The 26,576-nt window shown below is 49.4% G+C and overlaps 14 protein-coding genes across 14 annotated transcripts; 5 read left to right on the forward strand and 9 right to left on the reverse strand.

The window, feature by feature from the left end:
- Positions 1-7: 7 nt before the first annotated feature.
- On the reverse strand, positions 8-1,880 carry N7471_005583 (dynamin family protein; the record flags this gene model as incomplete). The annotated part of the gene is made up of 4 exons (XM_057278302.1): positions 8-341; positions 400-930; positions 952-1,205; positions 1,296-1,880. 4 exons carry the CDS (start codon positions 1,878-1,880, stop codon positions 8-10), a joined length of 1,704 nt encoding a protein of 567 aa, XP_057137912.1.
- A 21-nt stretch (positions 1,881-1,901) lies between these two features.
- Positions 1,902-2,308, reverse strand: N7471_005584 (Dynamin; the record flags this gene model as incomplete). The annotated part of the gene is made up of 2 exons (XM_057278303.1): positions 1,902-2,191; positions 2,215-2,308. The coding sequence occupies 2 exons, from the start codon at positions 2,306-2,308 to the stop codon at positions 1,902-1,904; spliced, it is 384 nt and encodes a 127-aa protein (XP_057137913.1).
- A 1,377-nt stretch (positions 2,309-3,685) lies between these two features.
- On the reverse strand, positions 3,686-3,997 carry N7471_005585 (uncharacterized protein; the record flags this gene model as incomplete). Its single annotated transcript, XM_057278304.1, has 1 exon — positions 3,686-3,997. One exon carries the CDS (start codon positions 3,995-3,997, stop codon positions 3,686-3,688), a length of 312 nt encoding a protein of 103 aa, XP_057137914.1.
- Positions 3,998-6,908: 2,911 nt separating this feature from the next.
- N7471_005586 (Lipase secreted) lies at positions 6,909-8,318 on the forward strand (the record flags this gene model as incomplete). Its single annotated transcript, XM_057278305.1, has 1 exon — positions 6,909-8,318. One exon carries the CDS (start codon positions 6,909-6,911, stop codon positions 8,316-8,318), a length of 1,410 nt encoding a protein of 469 aa, XP_057137915.1.
- Positions 8,319-9,042: 724 nt separating this feature from the next.
- Positions 9,043-12,616, forward strand: N7471_005587 (uncharacterized protein; the record flags this gene model as incomplete). The annotated part of the gene is given in 5 exon segments (XM_057278306.1): positions 9,043-9,428; positions 9,495-9,748; positions 9,822-9,920; positions 10,015-11,573; positions 11,593-12,616. The coding sequence occupies 4 exon segments, from the start codon at positions 9,512-9,514 to the stop codon at positions 12,614-12,616; spliced, it is 2,919 nt and encodes a 972-aa protein (XP_057137916.1). The 5' UTR covers positions 9,043-9,428; positions 9,495-9,511.
- Positions 12,617-13,722: 1,106 nt separating this feature from the next.
- Positions 13,723-13,914, forward strand: N7471_005588 (uncharacterized protein; the record flags this gene model as incomplete). Its single annotated transcript, XM_057278307.1, has 1 exon — positions 13,723-13,914. One exon carries the CDS (start codon positions 13,723-13,725, stop codon positions 13,912-13,914), a length of 192 nt encoding a protein of 63 aa, XP_057137917.1.
- Positions 13,915-14,025: 111 nt separating this feature from the next.
- N7471_005589 (NADP(+)-dependent, decarboxylating phosphogluconate dehydrogenase) lies at positions 14,026-16,014 on the reverse strand (the record flags this gene model as incomplete). The annotated part of the gene is made up of 5 exons (XM_057278308.1): positions 14,026-14,466; positions 14,529-14,957; positions 15,010-15,461; positions 15,524-15,660; positions 15,998-16,014. 5 exons carry the CDS (start codon positions 16,012-16,014, stop codon positions 14,026-14,028), a joined length of 1,476 nt encoding a protein of 491 aa, XP_057137918.1.
- Positions 16,015-16,062: 48 nt separating this feature from the next.
- N7471_005590 (uncharacterized protein) lies at positions 16,063-16,264 on the reverse strand (the record flags this gene model as incomplete). Its single annotated transcript, XM_057278309.1, is given in 2 exon segments — positions 16,063-16,148; positions 16,165-16,264. Coding segments are annotated over 2 exon segments (186 nt in total), but the record flags the coding sequence as incomplete, so codon positions are not given.
- Positions 16,265-17,087: 823 nt separating this feature from the next.
- On the forward strand, positions 17,088-18,155 carry N7471_005591 (RNP domain protein; the record flags this gene model as incomplete). The annotated part of the gene is made up of 1 exon (XM_057278310.1): positions 17,088-18,155. One exon carries the CDS (start codon positions 17,088-17,090, stop codon positions 18,153-18,155), a length of 1,068 nt encoding a protein of 355 aa, XP_057137920.1.
- Positions 18,156-18,933: 778 nt separating this feature from the next.
- N7471_005592 (uncharacterized protein) lies at positions 18,934-19,152 on the reverse strand (the record flags this gene model as incomplete). The annotated part of the gene is made up of 1 exon (XM_057278311.1): positions 18,934-19,152. The coding sequence occupies one exon, from the start codon at positions 19,150-19,152 to the stop codon at positions 18,934-18,936; it is 219 nt and encodes a 72-aa protein (XP_057137921.1).
- A 593-nt stretch (positions 19,153-19,745) lies between these two features.
- N7471_005593 (uncharacterized protein) lies at positions 19,746-21,767 on the reverse strand (the record flags this gene model as incomplete). Its single annotated transcript, XM_057278312.1, has 6 exons — positions 19,746-20,484; positions 20,552-20,748; positions 20,803-21,057; positions 21,117-21,430; positions 21,495-21,579; positions 21,648-21,767. The coding sequence occupies 6 exons, from the start codon at positions 21,765-21,767 to the stop codon at positions 19,746-19,748; spliced, it is 1,710 nt and encodes a 569-aa protein (XP_057137922.1).
- Positions 21,768-22,524: 757 nt separating this feature from the next.
- Positions 22,525-23,673, reverse strand: N7471_005594 (uncharacterized protein; the record flags this gene model as incomplete). Its single annotated transcript, XM_057278313.1, has 4 exons — positions 22,525-22,980; positions 23,044-23,125; positions 23,228-23,305; positions 23,375-23,673. The coding sequence occupies 4 exons, from the start codon at positions 23,671-23,673 to the stop codon at positions 22,525-22,527; spliced, it is 915 nt and encodes a 304-aa protein (XP_057137923.1).
- A 426-nt stretch (positions 23,674-24,099) lies between these two features.
- On the forward strand, positions 24,100-24,549 carry N7471_005595 (nuclear transport factor 2 family protein; the record flags this gene model as incomplete). Its single annotated transcript, XM_057278314.1, has 1 exon — positions 24,100-24,549. One exon carries the CDS (start codon positions 24,100-24,102, stop codon positions 24,547-24,549), a length of 450 nt encoding a protein of 149 aa, XP_057137924.1.
- Positions 24,550-25,128: 579 nt separating this feature from the next.
- On the reverse strand, positions 25,129-26,500 carry N7471_005596 (Zn(II)2Cys6 transcription factor; the record flags this gene model as incomplete). The annotated part of the gene is made up of 5 exons (XM_057278315.1): positions 26,207-26,500; positions 26,048-26,151; positions 25,753-25,982; positions 25,441-25,679; positions 25,129-25,368 (listed from the first exon to the last, which is right to left on the reverse strand). The coding sequence occupies exons 1-5, from the start codon at positions 26,300-26,302 to the stop codon at positions 25,129-25,131; spliced, it is 909 nt and encodes a 302-aa protein (XP_057137925.1). The 5' UTR covers positions 26,303-26,500.
- Positions 26,501-26,576: the final 76 nt, after the last annotated feature.

Consider the following 26,576-nt stretch of genomic DNA (forward strand, 5'->3'; position numbering starts at 1 on the left):
ACCAGATCTACATCATAACCTTTGGACCAGTTTCCAGATCCTGAATCCCTTTCTTCAACTGTGCGCGTCGCCGGCTCAGCGCCGCATTCTCCCCCGCAATCTCCGTCAACTGATCTTCTGCTAGGTTCGCAACAAACTGGGGCGAGAAGAGTCCAAGCGGCTTGCGTGGTCCAGTGAGCAGACAGTAGCCGGTGGCTTGCATGCAGATGTTGTCGACGAACCGCTTAGATGCCACCTCGTAGTAGGCTGCCAGAATTTCATGGATGTAGCGAACAGTCCGTTCAGTGTTACTCATTGGAGTTTTTGCCTCGTCTTCTGTAGGCTCATACTTCTCCCGGTGGCTGGTAGAAGGATGTCAGTATATCTATCTCATAGATCGAATGGATTAATCGAACACACCTTCTCCTTTGAGTTTCCTCAAGTTTTTCATGAAATTTGTCATTCAAAGTCATTATGTTCATGCGTTCGACATCAAGAACCAGTTGGGCCTGTTCCATTGCTTCTCTGTATCTCTTGGGCAGCTCATCGGTGAGGACACTCAACAACTTGTCGCGAATCTGCTCATCCGGGCAGATGACTTCAAGGACTTTGAGCATAAAGGTATGCATGATATCAATCACATCGCTGACATATCCGAGCGCGAAGTCGGTCCATTTTCCAGATTGCCTGTTCATGATGGTGCACAATAGAGAGGTCTGAAACGTCCCCACCTCGAATCCGCGGGAAGCACGATACAGGTCCTCGATCCATACCAGAATGCTGTCATCTGTCGGCCTTGTCACAATCTCTTGTTCGTGGAGAATGCCATCAATAGCGCCACTATGCTCTGACACATCCATGTGCTTGCGAACAGGGATTCCACCATCATCTTCCTGATCCTCCTCGCCTTCCATCGGTTGCATTGGGGCGGGTAATGTGTCGGAAATTTCACTGATAAATTAGTATTCAAACCCATATTCTTCCATGTCGGACTTGAAAACATCCATGCGGTTTCGGACTATTGTTGCCAGTCGGGAATGTTTTTCTTTGTCAAATAATTCATGTGTGCCATATGAAGTTGCCATGGCTTGCGAGACAATATCTTGAAACCTCGTTATGACATCAAGCAGAAAGCTTCTCTGCTGCTCCGGGGTACTTCGCTCATTTCCAAGAGCAGACAAATCATGCCTCATGGCCTTCAGCTTTCGACCAACATCGGTACGCATCTACATATATAGTCAGACCAATCTGCAAACAAAACGCGAGATGATTTGACACACCTTAGGAAACTCTCGACGGATTTGGGTTGTTTACACATCTTGTAGGCGAATCTTGAGGGCACCAATGCCAGCTTTGTCCATTGGAAGGTTGTTCCATGGGTGGTGTTCCCGAAAGAACTTGACCTCGACTAAGTCTCGGTCAGAGCTCTGGTCAAGTAGCTGCTGCTGGCCCGTATTGGGCACAACAATCCAGCCAAGCGCCAAGGAATGGGATTTGCCCTCAACCAAGTCGATGATCTTGTCCTCAGCATCCTTGTCTACTAAATCAGGTTTGGTAAATACTCCCAGTGTGCGAGTTCCCTCGGGATCCCACTCGCGCGCCATCTCGAGAATCTCTTGTGTAGCAATATCCACATTTGCTGGGACCACGGTCAGCATGATGGAACGAGGGTTACACATGTAGCCCAGAACCATATCCTTCACCATCTCCATATCCTGCTTGGTAGTGAGACCAGCCGTAGTGTTCTTGAAAATACCCGGGACATCAATGATACTCAAATTATCTTCTTCGGGTCCACAAATCTCCAACCGGAACACGTCTTGAGTGAAGGTGGGCCCTGAAAGGGTCGGGTTCAGAGCCCGATAAACCCATGTTCTGGTGAACCTATAGTAACCACTCATTATAAAAGGTTCAGTTATGATTTACTCAAGTAGCAAAATTACTTCACGCATTGTTTCAGCGAAGGATTCGGAGTCGAGTGATTCTATATTGGCTCCTCTCCATGCTGCCAAACGAGAAGCGTGCTCTGGGTCTTTATCGGGTGCTGAAACGATAGAGGCACTGATAGTCCTCTTTGTGTCTGCCCTGATCCGCCGGAAGATTATTTGAGTAGCAAACCGAGTGCACAGCCCACTGTCTCTGGGGAACCGTAATTTGGTAAGACCCTCCAGTACAGAGCTTTTTCCACTGGACTGGTCCCCACAACAACAAGCTGGGGCAAGTTGACGTATTCACCGAGGTTGTGAGCTAGGAGCCGGTCTATCTTGTCCAGCAGCACTGGGTCACCGAGCCCTTGGCCGGGAAACTTTGGGGTAGACATAACGGGCATGATGGTTGTGGGTAAAGATAGGTGAGTGTTAGAAGGTTGGGTCTAGATCATCTTCTGAGTGGATAACAAAGAGAGTGGGGGGGAAAGAATGAGAAAGAGATGGGATGGGGCAAGGAGAAAATATCCATTCCTATATATCTTTCAGAGTTAGACTAGGGCTAGATTCCAGAAAGTTCCAATGATCTCAATTTATTTATCGGCCATTTGAACTGCCAATTTCAATTCAGTCTCATCCTTCTTGTTCCTTAAATCTGCGGCGGCACTGGATTGGGAATCGTCTCTTAGCAAATTGCTATATCCAAAGGATCATCACCGTACATACCCTTCAATATTGTCTCTGTGCTCTTTCTAACATGTAGGATCATGTAGGTCTTTGTTAGATGTCACTCCACAAATGTTTTTCACAAGCCCCTACCTAGTATAGTATGTTGAATACTAAAGGTTGCATACATGGTGGGAACAGGTATTAATACCCAGAAAATCATGTGACCAATGGTACCATCCATACCATACAAAAGTGCATATTACAGTTAGTCATCTATGTCCCCACAGATTGTTGAAAACGCGGGTTTTGTCATTTTAGGTAGTTAGAGATTCCAATATATCTGATTTTGTCCATACGTTGTCATACAGCCAGATTTCTGTCATAGTACATTGATGACAGGGGTCTCAGATATAAGGTTTGCGGGCCGAACACATGTTCTCCACACTCAATCTTTCCTACCTGCATTTTCCTTCAAACATTCCTCCTTTCATCCAGAATCAGTCCTGTCCGCCATCGCCAATTCTCATTGAGGTTAACTATTTTCACGCGCGCCCTGAATTGAGTGCCAGAAGCAAAATATGTGTCCGTATGATACTAGGACGCTCAGGCTCGCAGAATTTGAATGTCTCCCCTATTCACCAAATGGTCATCTACATCACCAGGGTGAGCTGCTAAAAAGCCATTTGATGACAAAATCCCATAGAAGCGACTATCTAGCTGTTCAACTACCCATCTACTAGTGTAACACATCACCATGGGCATCCGTACACATCTGCCTATGGAAACTCTATCTGGGTCTCTTATATATATTTCTTGTCTCTGTCAGCTGTTTCATTAATTCAAACCTTTGACCTCTCGATATATTGAGTATCTTGATTAAAATAAACAAATGCAAAGCTTTTCACATCTTCCATCTTGCTAAACTCCCCATTACCAACAAACAGAACGAACAATGATTTACTGTAACAACAATCCGCATAATGTTTACTTTAATCTGAATACTCTGATTTTTGCCACTCAGAAGGGATCACATCCGACATGTTTTTGAATCCGCTCGTGGTGCGGTTGTCAAAAACCATTTTCTGGTCGATAGTAACCCTATTTTCACGAATTTACACAAGCCACCATGATGCGAGAGCCGCAGCCTGATCCCGAACTGTAGGCAGATTTTGCCTAGGTGTATTCCACTTGACTGGCAAGGAGATACAGTGGTCCCCCAGCCCATGCAGTGGCTGATGGGTCATGGCAGTTTGGCCAGCTTTGCACTTTCGAATCACAAATAACATGATCGGGTCGTCACTATGGGTGCCACTCCTCGCATCCGGTACGAGTATAACACTGACCCAGCAATAACCCTTACCATCGTCACGAGGATCCGGAATATGGTGCTTGCGGGTTACGAAGGGACTTGCCTGCACATGCATTTCGCCAGTTAGTGGAGTGGATATGGTTGAGGACTGACCTTTGGTGGGAGAAGACTTTTTTCTGCTATGCATATAGCCTGTTGTTTTTCAAGAGAAAATGTTCTATCAATAACGCCCAGTTATGATAATCTGAAAGGGAAGTGGGGTTTGTATGTAGTAAAATCCGAGATGCGATGTGTTTGGAACAAAAAGAAAACCCTCAAAGAGCTTTCGCCACTGCAATGACTTCTCTACTCACAACGAGACCCATTATATCTATGATTAGTTTTACCACATGGTAAATCAGCTGCTTAAAATGGTTACTATCAGACACGGCGAGATTCTACAGCTTACATAGGATAAGTTTCTTATCGTAATGATCCCGGACGATCTTTCTCAACACCCACATCACTTAAGCATAAGAATGTTAAATACTCAGGCCGTTACAACAATAAGGGTGTGACGACCTAACAGGGAAGATTTGTTCCGGAGACGGCATATGTATGTTGTTAGCGCTTTGGTTGTGATGAAACAGCTTGGACACCCAAAACACCAATCATGTCCAGCCTATAGGCACCCATGGATGTACATATGTAGACTGATGACCTCTGGAAGATGCATGCTAATTTTTGTAAGTCTGCATTACGTGGATGATATCCCTTAGTGAGGTTAAACAAAAAAAAGGATGAGGTTGACTGGATGAACGGATAACCTTGAGAACTGGAGTCGCACGGCGACACAGCCCCAGGTTGGTGTCTTCTAATATTCCCGCCAAGCATATGAAGGAAGAGCTGGGATTTACTTCACTCATTCATAACTTGATGGCTGATCATACACCACCTAGCATATACTTTCCGAATAAACAACAAATAAATCTCGAAGTGGCTCCGGTGGGGAAGCAAGTCAGCCAGCCCTGCCCCGGTGGAGAATAATGGATTCTTAGCCGCCCGCGAGGTCCGACCTCGGGAGGTCACTTAGCATTGGTGATTAGGCAGTAAGTGTCTACGCTAACGCGATTAGGGTCAGATATCACAACCTCATTTAAAGTCGTAAGTACCTCGCACGAAGGTGGAACGTCTCTCGGACTACCTCGGCTGCAGGATTCATAGCATGGATTTGACAACCAGTGAAGACGTAAATTGACCTCTTTGTTAGACTAATATTGGTGCAAGAGCACCCGTCTGTCCCTAAATTGCAGCACGAGGCATCTATTTATGTTGTAGAGATGTTATAATAGCTCCCTATGGTTTAGTTCCGTTGGTTCGTTTGTGTTGTGGAACATCGCTAGTTTCTATCTGTCCACTCTACACGAGCCTCTTTAAATAAATTCGATGTCATTCAGAATGCATAGGGCGCTGACTGTAATCCCGAGAGATTTCCGGCTTGATCAGTAAATTTGAGGAAACTTGACTGATCTCCCCGAAAGGACATTATTGGTGAGTACGGAGTATACATTCTTAGCCCCTGAAGAGAGTTTTCAGGTACAATATAGGTGACCCACTCTACTCCATATACTATGTAAAAAGTCAGCTTCAGTTTCTCCACTGTACAGAGTACGGGTTCTCGCCCTAAAACCGATCTGGCAAAGTTAGACGAAGTCCTGAATCCTGGTGAGATCACAAATTTGTTCGGAGTAAACCCACAAAAGAATTTAGACAGCGCGGTAGCCTAACATCTGCAGCAGTTTAGAAGACCTGCTCGGGATGATCAATTGTGGGGCTGAACTGGCGCATCGCGCATCCCGGGGCCATACATTATTCTAGAATCTGGTGTATAAACCATGCTGGAAAATATTGACCGAGGGGATAAATCATAAGAAAGAATAGAAGCTATACCAAATCAAGAACGATATGCCTCTGAAAGATCAAGAATAAAAGAGGCTGTCCACCGTTATTAGCGTAGATACCACTCATGGACTCCATCTACATTCGGGTATAACCTATGGGATGTCCACGGGTATATTGTAAACTAGATCCTTCGACCATGAACAATATATACTCCCTATCTCTTCTTCTTCCAATCGGTCTTATAACCTATTCCACATCTCACTTCTGATTAGGCTTCACCCTTACCAAAAAGGGGAAGTGTGTCATCTTCCTCCCAATATCCATGGATCCTTCTTAACATGAAGGAAGCCGAAGAATGCAACCCAAGGCCTTTCATGTGAAGTACCAATATAAAGCTAGCGACGACATGCAAGAGCTTACTTCTTGCAATATATCCTCCGCATAATGAGGGGTAACGCTAAGACGATGTCGGGTTAGAGCACTCAGGCGCAACCAGTTGGGTATGTACGGAGTACGGATGCGGAATATGGACCTCGGGAGACAAACGTGCTTATTCCTGCGTATCCACAACGTATTGCAGAAGGGGGTCTCTCCGATAAAATGTCTCAAATAATCAGCGGATATTGCATCCATAGTGCCCTACCATGCATCCAGAATCCCAGTCAGGAACGAAAAAAGAAACTTTTGTGCGGGGTTGGCGCCGATCATCCACAAGTTAGAAAAAAAAAATTCGTTAGGCCCCAACTTTCATCCAGACGTTGAAGATCAAAAAAAGGTAAAGACGAGAGTCTATCTGATGATTTTATTCGCAGATCTGCTACTTCATCCATGGATATGTTCATGCTTCTGTGCACAAAAGATATAAAACTAATATATCAACAGGGGGATCTGCATGGCATCAGACAGATCATGTAGGTACATATTGCCCCGAATGTCTTACCCACTGCGATGCCCCATAATCAGGGGCCAGGTAATGATCGCCGCCCTATTCATCAGCCTCGGTAATGGATATCAATCACATTCATTCTGAGGAAGAGAGGTATGTATGTACCATGTTTGGATCGCCCCATGTATATAATATGAAGAAGGCCCCCCTTTTCCTCATGCAGCATCACAGCCTCGACTATCCTATTTAGAGCAGGAAAATGGCATTGTCCCTTGCGCACATGGTGCGCCTTGCCATGGTTGGCCTGATGGCATTCACTTCAATTGCCTCAGCGATGCCTGCGCCTCAAGTCCCTCGCAGCACGGTTCAGGCTCCCGACAATGATCCGTTCTATCAGCCTCCTGCTGGCTTCGCATCCAAGGCGCCTGGGACAATCCTGAGCCAACGGGACATCACTGCTGCATTCTTCGGTCTCGTGCCGGTTGACGTGCATGCCTATCAGCTGCTTTACCGCACGACTGCAGTCAATGGCTCGGCCATTGCAACAGTTACCACCGTGTTCAAGCCGAAGAACGCTAAGCTCGATCGTTTCATTTCGTTCGCCACGGCCTACGATAGCTCTGCGACGAAATGCCAGCCTAGCTACGCCTACCAGCTCGGTGCGGCACAGGACAGTTTGATCGCTTCGGTCGAGCTATTGATCATTGAGATCTACCTTGCTCTTGGTTACACCGTCGCTTCTTCCGACTATGAGGGACCAGAGGCCGCCTTTGGACCTGGTCGCCTTGCAGGTATGGGTGTGTTGGATGGTATCCGTGCCGTGAATAATTTCAAGACCTTGGGTCTCACCGATAACCCCATGGTTGTCGGTATGGGCTATTCAGGCGGTTCCATTGCGACCGGCTGGGCAGCCTCTTTGCAGCCCACTTACGCGTCAGAGCTGAACATCAAGGGCTGGGTGCAGGGTGGAACTCCCGCGAACGTCACCGGCACAATGTATCAGCTTGACAACACAGCCTTCAGTGGCATACTCCCCCCAGCTATTGTTGGTCTCTCAAAGCCAAGCGCCTACGGTGCCGAGCTGGCCCCTTTCATCAGCAAGGTCATAACGGCAGAGGGTCAAAAGATCCTAGACAAGGCCGCCTCCGAATGCTTCACTGTGGATCTCGCGAACTTCTTCGAACGGTCAATGTTTGACACTAGCTTCCAAACTTTGGGCAAGGATTTCATCTTCCACCCGATCGCTCAGGCAGTGCTGAAACAGAACACCATGGGTGCCAACAAGAACGAGACCCCGACGGCGCCAGCCTTTATATACCACGCCACACAAGACGAAGTCATCCCTTACGCCGACGCTAAAACTATGGTTAATTCCTGGTGCAACTGGGATGCGGACGTCAAGTTTACTACTTTTGCCAGCGGTGGTCATGCGACCACTGAAATCATTGCCATTCCCAATGTCATCAATTTTGTCAAGAATGCCTTTGCTGGCACGACCAAGGGTGGCTGCACCGCGAATACTGAGCTTGGTAGCATTCTCAACCCGCTTGCTCTTGGCGCGGATCTTGAGCCGATTCTTATAAAGCTCATTGATGCGCTGACCCATCTGGGTGATCAGGACTCGAAGGTCAAGAGCAACCCCGTTAAAGTGCTCAGCACCACCCTTTGAGTGAATATTAATATTTACTACTATTGGTCATGATGAGCGTTGGGGTTTGAGCCGCAACTTATTGTATATGTTTTTGATCTGTACATATGCACATACTCTTCACCCTCCCACTATCTCTTTGTTTATTTCGGTCAGACTATGGCATCCTTTGTGGGGTTATATAATTTTTTCTATCAATACATAATGTTTATCATCAACAATGGGGTCGTCAGGCTTCCTGCCGAGGTAGTCACCGATCTAATGTTGATCAATGGAATGAAGTTATGACGTTGGATCAGATAACCGTGTAACATGCCAAAATAGAATATGGGGAAACCTTGGAAGATCGATATGAAGTACGTATACTTTGTATTCAGATATAAATCATATTTCCATCACCTGCCCACACCTATGTATGTATGTACCCTATGTAGATGGATATTTTAATATCACGCCTTGTAAGTCGTGATCAGGTCTTATCGGTTCCAAGGTACGTACCTTCCAGGGTTGCCCGGGTATGGCGATCCTTGCGACCGTGCATAGTACCCGGTTTGTACAACAGCCTATATCTAACCTTGGAAGTAAAAGGATGAGAGATATATAAGTGAAAAGGAGAAATAAGAAGATCATCGAGAATATAGGCAGCAAGTCCCCGTGTTTGCATCATCTGTGTGGCGTTCTAGGCTGACTAGGACACTCGAGACCTGTCGAGTCACCGGATGTGCGTCACAGACGAACTATCTTTCTTCATTATCACACCCCTTCTCTCTCTTTCTCCGCATCCATCTTGTTTCTCATATCTGTCTCAGAGAGATTTTTCATATTTATCTCGCTTCTCTACGTCTCACACTGATTTCATCCAACTGCATTTATCCGTGCGGAGAAGCTCTAGACTTGCCCCGAAGGTCCCAGGCCGTAGTCACACCCAGACCACATGCTGGGCGTCCATTGTCTTATCGTGAATCATTTAGCGTCTCAGATTCAGGATCGCCCTTAGAAGATTATCATTCTCCTCTTCTGTTAGCATGGCCCTCAGTCCTGGGACCATCGCTGCCCGATTGCGCTCCTGATAACAGATTCCGGCGGTGATAACACTCGGATCCAGCACTTCCCCGGGCCCGCTCCATCAGGGTAATACCGTTCTTGCCTCTTGTTCGCATGCGTGTTGATGGTCGCTAACCACGCGTTCGCAATAAGCCAATTAGCCGCCCGCCATGCATCAACATCCCCGATCATCGGCGGTGCCGTCTCCGGCGCCAAACTTTCCACCCAGACCGACAGCTCGGGACGACCGCAGAGAACAAGAAGCTACCCCGAGCTCTCCAACAGTCGATATGGGGTCTAATTCTGCTAAGGGGTTGGGGATAGAGCCGGGACCACAGCCGTCCGAGCAGGGGAGGAATGCGGCACTGGGCAAGGAGGCCCTGACCCGGTTAAATCAGATAATATCGGTATCGTCATTCAGATCGCCCCTCCAATGGCTTATCAGGATGGCTTATTGATGGCTAATCTCTTTTTCACCAGAACTATCACACAAAGGCCGCTTTGATTATCCTGCATTCACGAGTTGCACTACCTCCCTCATTTAACAAGGGCTCCGAGTCCCCTAGAGTCAACCGATGGGTACGTTTCCATCTCATGGTCGGATTTGCGATGCTTTTTGGGACAATTAAGCGTATGAAAGTGGCGGGTGCTAACTCTGTTTGTTTCGCTCCAGTTCAACGTCGAGTTAGATGATACAGATATCCTTCGGGAACCCCTGCGACCTTGGAGAACATGCGATGCAACGGACAATCGACCACCGCCCCTCGTTATCGAAACATACCTAGACACAAAGGGACTCACAAATAATCAAAGTCTGGTAATTCTTGATGAGAATGGGAAGCGTTGGGATGTGCGCGAGTCGCTTGCGGCGCTTCAGGGCGCCCGTGCAAAGCCATACCAATCGGAAAATGACGAGATTATCTTGGAGCGGTGGAGAATCGAGTTGGGAGGGTCCTCAAGCAGGCCTCCGGCAGATTTGGGTTCTATCTTGCCGACTGTGTATAAGAAAAGCATTGTGCTCTTCCGATCCTTATTCACCTACTCCAAGTTCTTGCCTGCATGGAGATTCTCTAAACGCAACAACAAGTTGCGGCAGAGTCCAGCTCTCCAGATCAAGTACCGCGTGGTAGATGGGAGCGCTGCTCGTGATGACCTCCCACTGGATCATTTGACAGCCCCGTTGAGTGAAGGAAGCGAAAAAGTGGTGGACACCTACAGCTTTGGGGTCACGGAGTCGCCCGCAGGTCCCTTTTCAGTTCAAGTCACGTATCGGACGAACTGCGATTTCCGTGTTGATGACTCGGAAGCGCTACTGAGCTCGCGGTTTATGGGTGCTGACGACGAGATCTTTCGTCCATCGTTGCCTTCCGATGATGTCAATCGCCCAAATCCCGAAGTCGGTTCTGTGCCAGTGGAGAGAAGGGCCGTCGAGAGTCCAGATTGCACACGTGCATACGGCAGTCTCTCAACCTTCCATCAGGTCGGCCCAACAAAAGGTGCAAGTCCTATATCAGCACTTCGTGCAATGAGAGATTCGGGCGCGGGGTCTCCTTCCCCGACAGACTCACCCAAGAGACTCCTCCCTTCTGCTAAAGTAGTTCCTTCAGGACGTGCTGCGCATATTGCTGGCGAAGGTGGAGGTTCCAGTTTCCCACGTCGTCCCTCCATTTCATTCCAACCTTTCAAAGCTCCTCCTCTTTCTGCTTCCCCGGCTTTACCAGACTCTCCCTTAGGAGCGTCTCCCCGCAACATGTCTTCACGCATCCCCACAGGAACATCTGCCGATTTACGCGTCATGCCGCCCCCTTCTTCTGCCGCTTCAGCGCGCAGACCTATAACCATCGCATCTGAACAAGCTATATCATCCTCTAATTCCGCATCCCCCAAACCTGCTCCTATCTCCCGGTACAGCAGCTCCTTTAGCCATCGACGAGGCCGCCTTTCCGCAGGGGCAAACAGACTGGAAGACGACAACTCTAGCGGCCGAGCGAGTGCAACATCATCCAATGCCCAGCCCGGGTCCGGCCTACTCACAGAAGCTACAGGCACGAGTGCAGAGTCCATTCACGCAGATGATGAGAATATATCCGATTTTTTGAAGATGCTTGATTCGAAGAAGGATCTAATGAATTCATCCACCTCTGCATCTATTCAGCCTGGTCCTAGGCAGCCAAACCCCACCGCGGCAGCTCTTGCTCGCTTCCGCGGTATGCGAGATTCAAATGCCGCGTTGTCTGACTCAATGTCACAGTCTATGCACATGCAGCGCTCTTCCATTTCTTCAAGCAAGCAACTGTCAGGAGTCCCACCGATGGTTGCGGGCACCTCCATCTCCACAGCTTCTTCTCCGGGGAAACCCATATCCCCCCCACACTCCCCATACTCCCCACATTCCTGCTATCCGCTCTCGTCTGAGCTCGAACAGCGTTGCTGATGACATTGAAATCGACCACCGTTCAAGAATCCCTCGCATACACCACGATCCGCCGCTGGAAGAACATTCCAGCACAGACAATACGCGAGGACCTTCTTCTACGGCAGGTGCTATTGATATTCCAACATCGCCCCGGATTTTCGATCCTGCTTACCGCCGCTCGAGCTCCGCAGCCGTTCGTCGGCCGATTGTTACAAGCGAGGACGACGAAATATTCCCATTTGGCTTGCGCAGCCTCAGTCTGGGGGCCGATGAGCCCTCAAACGCCACCCTAGGTGCCACCCAGCAGCAGAATGAGTCCCAGAAAAGCCAACAATCACCGGCCGAGGACCCAAGCGGCCCATCCGGCTCTGCAGCGGGTCCATATCGGGACAGTGCATCCCTCCGCGGGCAGATGTCTGGACCAACTACCGCCTCAGCCTCCTCCAACCCCCATGTCTACCAGCCCCGGTTCGCCAGCTCCCGCGGCCGCGGCTACTCAGGCGGGCATTCCCTCAGCTCAGCATCCAGCAGTCTTGCTCGGGGCGGCAATCTCACCCCGCACCTGGCGGAGCGCGACCAGGATCGCGATGGCAACGCCAGTGGAAGTAACAGCGGCAACTCCACGCTAGAGATCCGTCGCGGTTTTGCGCAGCGGCCAGGCACGGCTCGGACGCTGTCTGCACAAGCGCCCGAAGACGACGAGCCGCTACTCTTCGCTATGAGTGACTTCGGTGCCACGAGGCGCAGCCTGGATGAAGGTAGGCATGGGAACCACGGTGGAGCTGAATCGGCTGCTGGGTCCCGGCGTGGTAGTGGGAGACGGGGAGCAGGGCTCCCGGGCTTCCATGTTTGGTCGTGAAGTATGAGTGCGATGCTTTATTTTGGTTTTCTATTCTATTTTAACTTTCTAGGTCTCTCACTCCTCCCTCGCCTACCTCTCAAACATAATCTTATACCTGCTGCGATTCCTTAGGCGATTGGGCCTCCATTTGATTCAATTTTGGTTCTTGTTTTGCTTTTAAACCATTTCTTACTTGCGCAGTTGGCTGACTCCATAGACTGAACACTCCAATCCCAGATTGATTACTGCGATGTGCATAGAGATTGGGTCTTGTTATTGTTTTGTTTTGGGCGTCTTTTTTTTTCCTTTCTTTTGTTTCTTCTTCGCTTCCACTTTCACTTTCACTTCACTTCACTTTCGAAGTTCTGGGATTGCTTTGCTCATTTAGCATATTTCCTGCATGATTGATACGACTTGATGGTTTCTTGGAGACCGACGCTTTTTCTCCTTACGACTATATGATTCTTGATCTCTTTGATGATGTTGGTGGTTTTACTTGGTAGAGTTAAATTATCTATTAAAAAAAATTGAAACACTTGTTTGTATTCGTTACCACGGGATGAAACAAACTGGAAGAGAGACAAGATCTCGACTAGTATAACCACGGACAAAACAGCCCAGGGCCGCGCTGTGGAGGGGGTCGGGGGCCGACTGGGTTAAAATTGAGGGATCCATATCGATCTGAAGATAGCCATGGAGTCTTGGACAAAGAAGGGAAGGGAAAGGAGAAGAAGAACTGAAGAACCGGGTCTTTATAGGCGCCAAACGAAGTCTCAACTCACTAGGGAGCCTGGACAACAGGGATCCGTATACTCTTAAATTAGCCAGTGGCACCGAGAAAGACAGTTTTGTCTACCTGCATAACTCTAGGGCAGACTAGAGTCTTTACAAGACCTTCGCGGCTCACATACATGACCGATGAACTTTCCGGCATCAAAGTGAGGTTATTCTCACTTCCTCGACAAATTGATCTGGATTTATTACCTAACATCATCTCAATCCAGCGTATCATAGACCCATTCATATTTATACGGCTGAACCTCATATAGTAAGTCAGCACAGTCTCATGGAGTTGCAAGGATTTGGTGGCTTCACATGAATGCAACCCTAACATCTCGACAGAAATGAACACGGAAACTCCAATAACCCTCCTCCCGAGATGGGTTAGAGAAGATAACCTCGCTCAGAAGCAGCAGACTGTTGTTGAATCAAAGACCGATGCCAAATTGCCTATCCCAACCCCAAATGACGGGAACAAGGGAGACAACAAAGGGCCACCAGGATACTGGGCAAAAGGAGGGGAAAGAGATACGTAGAAGAAAAAAACAAGTGACTTCGTTACGGATCATGGGCATTCCATGGAGACATCTAAATACATTGAAACATCCAAATTTTTTACCCTGCTAGGAAACCTCAACTTAACACGCTTATGCGATGTACGTCGAGGCCGACACGTCACCACCACGGCCGGTCCAGTTGACGTGGATATCCTTGCCCTCGGGGAAGGTCTCGTTGGCGTTCTCGGGCTTGATGCGGAAAGTGTGGGCACCGAAGTAGTCACGCTGGGCCTGGAGCAGGTTGGCGGGCAGGTTCTTGGAGCGGTAGCCGTCGTAGAAGCTGAGAGCAGTGGAGAAGGCCGGAGCGGGGATACCCCACAGAGCGGTCTTGCTGATCACGTTACGCCAGCCGTTCTGGGCGTTGTTAATGGCCTTGTTGAAGAAGTCGTCAAAGAGCAGGTTCTCAAGGTCGGGGTTGTTGCGGTAGGCATTGGTAATATCCTTAAGGAAGACGGAGCGGATGATGCAGCCACCGCGCCACATGAGGGCAATGGAAGGCTTGTTCAGCTTCCACTTGTACTCCTTGGCGGCCTATATCGGGAACGAGGGTTAGAAATTGACCATCAGCGAGGCTGACATGAAAAAAGACTTACGTTCTGGATGAGCATGAAGCCCTGGGCGTAGGAGATAATCTTGGAAGCATACAGGGCCTGCTCAAGGTCGTCGACGAAAGCCTGCTTGTCGCCCTCGAACTTGGGGGTAGGACCGCTCAGGATGCTGCTGGCGCGGCCACGCTCGTCCTTGAGAGCACTGAGGCAGCGGGAGAAGACAGCCTCACCGATCAGGGTGACGGGCATGCCGAGGTCCAGAGCGTTGATGGCGGTCCACTTGCCAGTACCCTTCTGGCCAGCCTTGTCGAGGATCTTGTCAACAAGAGGAGTACCATCGTTGTCGTTGTAGTAGAGGATATCACGGGTGATCTCGATCAGGAAGGAGTCGAGAACACCGGTGTTCCACTTGGCGAAAACATCACCAATCTCCTTGGAGGAGAGACCAACACCGCGCTTCAGGATATCGTAGGCCTATATGATGTCAGTGGTTGCCCACAAATATTTTGCTTGAAAGTAGCCTTACCTCGCAGATCAGCTGCATGTCACCGTACTCAATACCGTTGTGGACCATCTTGACGTAGTGACCGGCACCCTCGTCACCGACCCAGTCGCAGCAGGCCTCGCCGTCGCTCTTGGCGGCGATGCTCTGGAAGATGTCCTTAATGTGGGGCCAGGCCTCCTCGTTACCACCGGGCATGAGAGAGGGTCCGTAACGGGCACCCTCCTCACCACCGGAGACACCGCTGCCGACGAAGCTGATGCCCTTGCCGGTGAGGTACTGAGTGCGGCGGTTGGAGTCGGGGTAGTGGGAGTTACCACCGTCAATGATGATATCACCCTTCTCGAGGAAAGGCAGAAGGGACTCGATGAAGTCATCGACGGGCTTGCCGGCCATGACGAGGAGCATGATACGACGGGGGCGTTTGAGCTTGGCACAGAACTCCTGGATGGACTTAGCACCAACGATGGACTTGCCTGTTTTATAATGAGCATTTTTGCAAAGGGGATTGGAACCTGTTATTCTCTGTAGAGCTTACCCTTGGCCTCGTTCTCCAAGAAACGGTCAACCTTGGCGGTTGTACGGTTGTAAGCGCAAACGGTGAATCCGTGATCAGCAACGTTCAGGATCAGGTTCTGGCCCATAACGGCCAGACCGATGAGGCCGAAATCAGCACTAGGAGCAAAGTGCGCCGGAGCGCCGACATTGATGCCGGCGAGACGGGCGCTATAGTCAGCGATCAATGTCTCGTCAACAATTGGGTAAAAATCACAACGGGGATAAAAAAAAAGGAATCCGTGTGCTTCCGAAAAAGGACCAGACTCGCAGTAGCTCCATTGGTATCATCTTGCGCGAGCATCTATATGGATTGGGTCTTCCAAATAGAGCTGTTGCATGACATCTGAGCAGCATTGAAGATCCATGCGCTCTGCTATCACTGCAAGATGCAAGGTGTAACCGCTGGGATGCTGGAATCGGTGAAGTGGGGGAGGGAAGTGGGTAGATAACTTACACAGCTTGGTCAGCCATGACGATTAGATGTGAAATATGAGGGTATTGAGAAAAGAAAAGGTGAATCTAGAGAAGAAAGGAAGATGAAGAAGGAGAGGAGGGGAAGAAGAAGAAGTAGCCCCAACCGGCTGACGGAGCAACTCTTCCGTCATCTTTGGTGGGACATACCGGGGGGGTACCGTGTACCAGCGCTGTTCTTACTGTCTCCGGTGTAGCGCCAAGTATTAGGTACAGGAGCAGAGTCGTCCGGTGTCAACCCACTCGGGTTCTGTTAGAATTTGGAAAGCATTATCCGACCCGGTTTCAATTCCCTCTATGCTATATACTATGGACGTGGGATTTCCATTTTAAACTTAGTATGTGATTGGCATTGCAGCTTTTACTTGTGTACGATAGCGGGGCATGGAGGGGTAACTTGACTTGAAGAATTGTATATTACATGGATAGTAAGTATGTAACTATACTATAGGTATGGAGTAGAGAAATTCAACCGAATATCCATGTAACTCATCGAAACCATCCGAATCAACCCCCATCCCACCTTGTCCACGCATCGGTGAACTGTTCTGGTAGAGTTGCGACGGAGAAACACTTGCCGATGAGTTCATAACCGGCTGCACATGAGCTAGGCTGTTTTGGGACTAGAGTGGGGGTTGCAGCGCCGGCAGCGGCAATGACTAAGCATGGGGGCTGTCCAGGTGCTTATGTCATGACTGAGTCAGGAAAGCTTGATCGAGTCATGTGACACAGCCGTCGCCAACGGCCTAGCCAGCCCATTCAGAGACAGAGGAGTCATCTCTCAGCTCATTCTCCGATTTTTCATTAAAAAAAATTCCAATTCAGCGTAGTCCTTAAAGACGCTTATTTCCCTAGCCTTTCGGATTTCTTACAGTGATCATCTGCAAGCCGCGCAACATTCGCCTCTTGCAAGTGCTCACTCATCCTTCGGGTGCCTATCTCAAGCGTGACGTCTGGCGAATGACTGCGGCGTCAGTCAGGCCCTGAAGGTACGTTGCGGTTGCTACTTTGCATCTAGCATTCTCGTCTCTCGCATCTCATTTCTCTCTCCCTATTTGAATATCCCATTCATCATGTCCCTTCCGCCTCCTCCAGGTCTCAAACAGACTCCCTCGTCACTTCCGCCCCGCCCACCTCCATCCTCCAACACCGCGCAACCTCCGACCACCAATCCTGCAGGCCATGGTGGTAGACCTCGACCAACAGGCTACAGCGCCTTCACGGCGTTCCAGCCGCGCGCGGTAGCCTCCAGTCAACCGCATCGCGCCAACACCCACTCGGTCTCGAATCCGCCAGTCTCTGCTGGATACGCAACCCCCGCCAACAGCTACGCCAACCACTATCAACAACCTCAGGCATACCAGAGCGCGCCTTCCTACTATGGACAACCTCAATACGCTGAAAACACATACGGCCCAACCGTCCCACACATTACCAACCCGTTCGGATCTACGCCCAACCAGGCCAACACAGGGTTCTCACAGGGTGGCAACGCCCCCGGCTTTGATGCAGAGACTGAAGCTCAAATTGCGCAGTGGCAGAGCGCCTATAACAAACCCACCGAAGACTCCAAGAACCAAGGCAACCAGTCCGGCTCAGGCGTGAACACCGGAACTGGAACCCCAACCGTCGGCGCCGGCACTCCCGTCCCGCAGTCCGAGTCACAAAAAACAGTCATTCGTTCTGGTGGCGGTGAAACATGGACCGACTCGACCCTATTGGAATGGGATCCGGCGCATTTCCGCCTTTTTGTGGGTAACCTCGCAGGCGAAGTGACGGATGAATCTCTGCTGAAGGCATTTGCTCGCTACACATCGGTCCAGAAAGCGCGTGTCGTCCGAGAGAAGCGAACCCAGAAGAGCTCAGGGTATGGGTTTGTCAGCTTCAGTGGAAGTGAGGACTACTTCAAAGCGGGACGAGAAATGCAAGGAAAGTACATTGGTTCTCACCCAATTTTATTGCGCCGAGCCGTGACCGAGGTTCGCCCAGCTTCGAACCCCAAGCATGGAAAGCATGGAAAGAAACAAAACAAAGGCAAGGGTCCTAAGGGAGATAACGCCGGTGGAGCAGGTGGAAAAGTGAAGCAGGACGGTATCAAAAAGCCTGCCAAAACCAAGGGAGGATTGAAGATTCTGGGTTAAGTCTTATGGATGCGACCGGTTCATGTAAAGGAGGTTTATGGAAAGAACGAGACTATATTTACATAGCAAGACTAATGATGCTTTTCCATTGCTACATGTACTATTACTGAATCTGAAATGGTATCAAATCAGTTTGCTTCCTTCTCGGGTAGAAGTAGAGCGTTCCCAATTGTTGATGATCTGGGTCACGTGAGTTTATTCATGGCCTCAGGCAGGTTTGCCTTGTCATCTCCATGGTGGACTTGGATTTCCAAGGTATTAGCTATACTCAGTTGAGTGCTTTAGTCAATTATTTATATACTTATAGCTTCCAAGGTTGCCCATAATATAAATACATATGTATGATGCACGGAGTATTCTGGGTACCTAGCCACAGTATGTGGTTAATAAATACATTGAGTTCCCCAGCCCCTCTAAAAGCACATGGCTGGGGAGAAAAAAAAAAGTCCTGTTTAAAACCCATTCACATTCCAGCTGATCCAATCTTCTCTATCCCTCCTTTCTCACATTCTTGCGATCTATATATCTCACTTTCCTCTAAAAAGGAGAGTTGTGTGTTGCGAAAAGAGCCAGCCCAACGAGGCTGTATACTTCTGTATACAAATCCACCCAACGCATTGCTGCCCACCTATACACGACATACCACCTTGAATTCCACGCCTTGTTTTGTTTTTACCTATCCTCCTATCGGCCTGACAAGCATCGAAACTCTCTACACATCTTGCCAAATCATTTACCTCTCCACCACGATCTGCTGATCGTCTCCACCCAAGATGGTTCAACGCAACATCACCATCGCGATCATCATCATCGTCCTCTTCCTCCTCCTTGCAATCGCTGGATTTGCCATTTGGGCGGTAAATAACCACGTCTCATTCTTCTCCAAGAAGAAGGAGCCCGATGCAGAGAGTGCAGATGGGTAATAAGGCTGGGTAGCAGCAAGCACTGCACCCTCGTCCTTGGCCTTGGGCTCTCTCGGTCTCGCCTTTACAGGCATTGATTACCTCTTCGGACACGCACACATACATACGATAACACACACAAACATCTACGACCACGACATATTCTGCGACACGATACCCTTTCTGTTGGCATTCAATACTATCTGCCACGATAACGAGCTGCGTTACGAGTCTTTTACGTTGAAACACGCCTTTTTTGTACAATTGTTGGCGATTGAAAGCAATCAGTACATATGTTGCTTTCCGTGTATCTTTTTTTCTTTTCTTTTTTTGTGACTTTTTGATGCGGAGTTGGAGGTATTTTGCTGGGTCCTTTTCTTTCTTGGATGTACTTTTGACCAGGGCTTCATTTGGTGCACATTTTTTGCTTTCTTAAACTCCATAGTGCATATTTCTATTGACAGTTCGAAAATATCCTAAGTTCATAAAGATTTGAAACAATATCGGTCTGTCTCTCACATCTTTTCAAAGCCGTATATGAAGTGAATACCTAGGTAGCTATACGTACTAGCTGCCGCTGCTTTTATGAGGGCGCTCAGACTCAGGCTCACAGAACTTTTCAATTTGATATCGCGCATATATATCCGGCTAACATCCACGCATCATTCAGTAGATGACTGAGTCACAACTACACCTTTTCAGTCTGCGGGTTGCTCTCATCTGCATGTTGAATGAGGGCTGCTACGTATTCCCCATTGCTCTCATCGACACCACCGATGAAAAAGCACAGAACCAGCGCCAGACCGCCGAATCCCAACGTGGAGAGAAAGACGGTACTGTACGCCTGAGAGTTTGCTAGTTGATATGCAGCTTCAATCAGCGGGATGCCCCCGGCAGTCAGACCCGGAACAGCCCCGCCTTGAAGGGCTGCCCTATTGCTTCTTGTAAGGTTTGTGATGAGCTGGGGGATGAAGGATTCGGGCACGCCTACCGACAGCGCGACTGGAGTGATAGCGGTGGGAATCGTCTGAGCCAGGCGATTGCTCAGGATAGTGTTATACATTGCTACTGCAATGGAGGTGCCCGTTAGCCGAATACATCCACTCAGACCGCCGGCAGTGCCCAATTTTTCCTGGTCTTTGATTGGGAATGTCGTCATGGGCAGACCAATTCCATCCGCTATGCCAATTATGAGGTTGCCCGAAACGAGTACGCCCACTGTCAAGTTTAGGTTCAGTGGGTTGGCTGCGCAGGCCGCGAGCAGCCCAGTGCCGATGAATGTGCCCATGATGACTATTGGTTTGGCAGGTAGCCAGTTCGCGAAAAATGGGCCCACCATCTGGCCCAGCGCAAATGACATGGTTACCAGCCCCGCCATGGTCGCGGTGGTGGATTGACTAAGATCAGGGTAGAGGATGGCGACGGCCCTGGGCCAGATAATGCTGATGTACATTAGGATGTCTCTCCATCAGGCTTAAAGGGGGCGTCACGTACCCAAAGGCATAAAAGTTCATGGCTTCAATTGCACACCAGATCACGCAGGAAGTGTACTTGATGTCTTTGAGCAGTCGAAGCGGAAGGTAGGCTTCTTTCAGCGACGGTTTCAACTCATAAGTTATACATATGGCCAGAATAGCGACCCCGGAGAGCAGGGTTCCCAAAACCTGTCCGCTCTTCCAGGGGTAGATCGACTTTTATGCTCGTTAGCAATCACAGTAAGCTTGATAGCAGAGCTGTGCACTTACGCCACCCCAGTTTAACCCCATTAGGAAGAGGACCATGCCGGTGGAAAACAGTACAAGACCGGCGAAGTCAAACTCGCGAAGCTGTTGTTTAACAGTTTTATTGCGGTGTAACATGTGGAATGATGGCGGGTGGTAGAAGAAAAACCACAGCGCTACCGACAGAGCGTTCATACCAATCAGGACGTAGAAGCATCCGCGCCAATGTACTGCAGTGTTATTCTGGATGGTGATAGCACTCTTCGGTCCGAGAACATTCTAGTCGCAGACGTCAACAACTTCAACTTTTCTGCACAGAGATCCTGGTTAGTATTTACCGTTGGCAAGGTCCACATAAACAGTCCAGCGTTGGCGATGAAGCGCCTCTTCATAGGCACAATCTCGGACACAATCCAAAAGAAAGAGTTCTGAAACCCCGAGCCAATCCCTATGAGAGTTTCCCCTACTATGAGCTGCCCCATAGAGCCAGCTGTCGCACCGACGATACTGCCAACCAGCCCGATCATCGACCCAATAATGAAGAACCAGCGGCGGCCAAACAGATCGCTCAGACTGCCGGCCAGCATGAGCACGATCGCCTGGGTCAAGGTATACACAATGCCGACCCAGTTGATGTCATTCGATCCGGATCCTACACCCTTCTTTGTCAGTACTGCTCCAAATCTTATTGAATAAGCGTAGTCCAGCAGATATACCTCCGATGTCGTCACGGATGTCGTTCAGGATCGGCATTACAAGCGCATACCCTCCAGTTCCACACGCAAAAGCGAGTCCAATGGCCTAGTTAATAGCAGTCAGAGATAATAAAGAAGGAGGGAAAGTGTCGAGGAAGGGGTAAAAATCCATACACAGTAACTTCCGATGAAGTATGCGCTGTAAAAGTACCCTTTAGGCAGTTCGGCCTGCTCCCGCCCCTGGGCTTCGGGAAGGCGGTCACTCTCGACAGGTTTCTCTGAGTGCTGAATCATGTCTGCTGCTTCGACATGCTCAACCTGTAGCCGCTTGGCATCTTGACTCGCGGTGGTGGACAGGACACTCAATGTTCTTGTGTCTCGTGTTATCAAGCAAGTGCAAAGCCGATTGATAGGCAAGGAAGTAACAGGGATGGCGGATAGGGACGTCTGCTAATGCAGCTAGCATGCATTATATGCAGCTTTATAGAAGGGAACGACTCGCCATGCGCCCCAGAGTCCACAGTTGCTGACCCCACGGGGTACAGTGGGTCCATGGGGTTTAGGTTTGCGTGCCCGAACTCTCGTCTTCTGAAAGGATAGGAGGTGAGCCGGGCTGGCCCGCGGCTTCAGCCGCTGCTCTATCCGGGACGGCTCTCTACCGGTTGCTCTATCGTCTGGGGTAAATATGAGTCTCGCTTGTGCTCTTGGCGGGGGACACTTTTTGGGCAAAAAGTATCGATCCAAGGAGGCTGAGAAGTCGGGTAGATCAGTACGAAAGAGGCATTACGTGATGAATGGCGGACCAGAAGAAAATGAAGAGCTGAGCTACAGGGGAAAACCTAAGAGGAAGTGAGAAAATTCCAACGAAATATGGACGAGCAAAGAAGCCATCTTCAATGAGCGACAATCTCAGGCACTAACAACACCCCGGTGTGCTGACAGAAGGTCTTATGCTAGTTATCAAATGTCGTGGTAATCAAGTACTTCATAATTCAAGGGTTGATTTATTTCATCTGCACTACAATGTAGCTCTGCTAGACACACTCTTGCCTCACAATCTTCCAGCGTGCAGCCCGCCGCTGATGACCAGATTGCTTCCAGTGGTATACAGGGATGCATCCGATAGGAAATAGATGGCAGCGCCCTTCAGATCCCTGCTATCGGCCATCCGGCCCATGGGAATGGCATTCCGCATGATGGTAGCCATAGCCGGACGATTCGTGAATTGACTGATCGACATGTCGGTGATAGTGTGCCCGGGAGAGATCATGTTCACGCGAATGCCCTTCGGCGCTAGTTCAACGGCCAAACCACGAAGCAAACCATTAGCCGCTCCTTTGGATGCTGAATAAGCTGTCAATCCCTGGCTCTCAACACCGCTTTCCGTCGCGATACTTCCGATGAGAATAACGCTACCCTTCGGGATGAGAATGAGATTATCAGAGGTGGGCTGGTTTTTGAGCATCGCCTTCACCGCTAACTGCACGGTGAAGAAGAGCCCAACGCTCTATAACGACGTTATTGACCAGCTCATAGTGCAGGATGATAGCGCCTTCTTTTTATCACGTACATTGACCATGTGGAGCCGAACCACCTCCTCCCATGTATGATCGACAAAGGGCTTTTCAACGCAGATACCTGCACACGCTATCCTATTGAAATTTTAGCACTTTGAAGAAATTGGCGATCTTACGGCAAAGGGGGTGACAACAAGGGGTAAAGAAACTGGATGGCAATGAACTGGAGAAACTTGCACGCCGTCAATCCTTCCAAACTCTGCTAAAATCCCATCGAATGCTTTGGTTAACAGCGTCTCCTCACTGATATCGGCCCTGCATGAATAATTTCCATGTTAGCAGCAGTCAACTAGATCCAATGTCAATTGCATATGAATAGCACACCTAAAATACTTCACTCGACTCTCCTTGTGCAAGTCTTGAATCTCGCACAGATCGAGGTGAGCCACCTCACGATTGCCAACCACTGCAACATGGCCACCAAACTCCACAACAGCCTTGACTAGAGCGAGTCCGATGCCATCCCCACCACCTGCAATTGTATCAGCTACGACCTGTGGCTCTGCAAAGATGTACTTAACTGTAATTACCACCACCTTGTTCCGCAAACTTTGAAAATCCTCCACGGAGCTGACAGTTTTGTACGACTGCAGCGATTGTTGGATCGCCGATTGCGAAGCCATTGTTATCAATGTCACAGATTAATGTTGAGTTAATTTATTCTCAGAAGGTTGCCAGCTGATCAGCTTCGTGGTGCCACTGGGATCCGATTCCATTTCAATGGCAATTAGTAATTGGCTAATGACAGGGGGGCGAGGCGGAGGTATGGATAGCATCATCATTAGATGCCAGAACGCAGCCGAATGTGATGTGTGTAGTATTATTAATAAACGTCCGGCGTGTCCCTCGGGAATGCAGCCGAATATGCCGACGAAGGGATATTTAAATCATCTCTCAACATCACTACTATTGGTGTCCACACATTCTATTCTCTTATGACAGTGCACCCTCAAAGAAGTCTCATCTGACTATTGCGCCATCCTCACCGCCATTCTCCAACAACCACCACAACAACCGCTTCTCATCAATATTCGGTTCCTCGCATCACCATGGCATCCAACCAGAAATTCACGCCTCGCGAAGTGCTAGAGGCTTTCTACAAGGCAGAGCGTGTGTACATGCAAGCTGCACCCGACAAGCGTGACTATGCAAGCATTGCAGCTACTCTGGCTCCGAATTTTCGCATGGAGCAGACATCCGCTCTGCCATACGGTGGCCTCTACATCGGGCAAGATGGCATGCAAGACTGGACGCGCCGCATGGCCGATTACTTTGAGGTTGTGGACGTGCAAAACCCGGAGTACTTTGAGCGCGCCGGGTCGGACAAGATCGTGATATTGTCGAATATCCACTTCAAGGTGCGCAAGACTGGCCAAGAGTTGGATTTCCCTTTCTGTCAGTCTGTGACCGTCGACCTCGAGCGGGGCGTGATTGTCGAAATGAGGCCCTTTTACTGGGACGTGGCGGAGGTGAATAAAGCTCTTGGATATTCTCCATGATTTTATCCAAATAAGCAATCGGTTAGACTAGCTGGCAACATGTGGGGGAATGGAGCGCGATATTAGTTGTTGAGACAGGCTATCCATGCCCGATCTGCCGCTACCTTGTCAGGCTTCGGCCTCCAGCCAGCTACATTGGTTAGCTTCGGATTGTCCGTAGACAATCAATCATTCTTCTCACTCTCTGCTTCCTAGTGGTCTCACCATGGCCTAAAAAATAAAAATAAAACATGTATTGAGTGATGTTGTTGTGGTGGCCTTAGGCCGCATTTCGTGCCTCAGGCATAAACTATCTCAATTTGGCCGGTGGATAGTCGGAAGCTCGCCTTCCTGTAGAAATCAACTCTCTCCCTCCTCCCGGTCCCTACATAGTAGAGCCCTCAACAGATGTGTCTGAAGAAAGCAGATACATAAAGGTGAATATTTTAAAGTCAGTGGGAGTGGGATAACCCACTACCTAACAGTGTGGTATATTCTAGGATTCTACAGAACCTTTCAAACGAAGTCCATGAATGTATCGACATGCTAGTGCATAGTATACTGTGAAAACAAACGAGATAGGCGTTTCATAGTAGCCTCTTATGAAATCTTATTCCGGAAACATGGCGGCTGCGCAATTTCCAAGCTTGCTCCATTCATCACGTGCGCAGAACAAAGCCCATGTGCACGGCGATAGAATGCCTCGGACTGGGCTTGACGCTTGTCAACCTCGCCCACTGGCAGTACCGTCGTGTGGGTGGCCATGGCGAGCACCATGTTTAGAACCCCCAGCCAAGTGCGGCGTGTGGCCGCGTAGTTCTGCCTCAGCTGCGCATATGACTATCGGAAAGTTTCTTGGTGAATATATGGGAAGAGTAACCCAGTATTAGCAAAATACTGGTCGATCAGTACCGAAGTCTCCTGGTCCGGCGGCAGGTAGAAAAACGACGACGTCAGTGGGTCTTCCTGATGGTTATTTGACGCCCATTGTGCTGACTGAGACGTTGGCGAGCTCGGTCGTGAGACTCGCGCGATGTGAAAATCTAGCGGTGTCGTCTGCTTGCTGCCAGATGAAAACCCGCCGCGGCTGCGTGATAGGTGTTTCAGGGTGCGCGACAAATCTGACGCGAAAGAAATGTTCGATGATGGTCCTGTAGTGGAGATTGAGTGTCAGCCCCACAGACATCGTGAGTAGGAAGAGCAGAGAGATACCAAATTAAGCGCGATGTTCCTCATGGGCAATCACAAAATGGCCCATGCCATCAGTAGGATCGTCCGACCCGATTGAGCCAGTCAGTGGGCCATCGCTGGTGGAGACAAGGTTGGGAGTCAGGTCAGGCTGGTTATCAATGTCGGGCGTGTCTACATCACTCCATGATCTTTTGGAGCCGGTGCGGCCTTGATCAAGCAGCGATTCGAGATGATGCAAGCGCTCTTCGATTGTTTGAAATTGTCTACACATGCGTATATCTGGCTTAGCATAACCATGATCTCATTATGGGAGATTTGTCTGCTTTACTCTTTGCCTACCACGACAGTCTGATCAGTCTGTCCTGACGAGACGTATTGGCAGGTCAGCCCTAACTCAGTACACGTGCTGCACTTGGGCCGTTGGCCGCTGCACTGATCACATATGCGGTCAGCATATAGTACAAAGATGGTGGGGCCACGGACATACACGGGATTTTCGGGTGCGACAGGAAATGCAAGCTAGGCCGACTCGGCGTCGCTTTGGTTGCTGCTGAGTGGCAGTGGCTGCAGGATTTGCAGGCATTGAGACTGCGGATTATTCCCCCGTTTCAGAATCAGCTCCACAATTTGATGATTAAAGCGAAGAGGTACGATAGATGAAGTGCAGGTTCCGCGGGAATTGCCGACGATTTCCGGGAGTTAGGATCTCAGTAGAGAAGACACGTGATGCTTCGCCAGTAGAGAATTAGCTAAATAGCGAGAGCCGTCTGGTCAGGGATTGGATACCAGAAGGTGTTGAGGATACTGCTAGCAAGGACGAGGGAGAGAAAAGGAAGAAATCCATGATCTTTCAATCT

Source organism: Penicillium samsonianum, assembly GCF_028829775.1.
Source record: "Penicillium samsonianum strain IBT 33392 chromosome Unknown utg000003l_segment0_segment0, whole genome shotgun sequence".
NCBI lineage: Eukaryota > Fungi > Ascomycota > Eurotiomycetes > Eurotiales > Aspergillaceae > Penicillium > Penicillium samsonianum.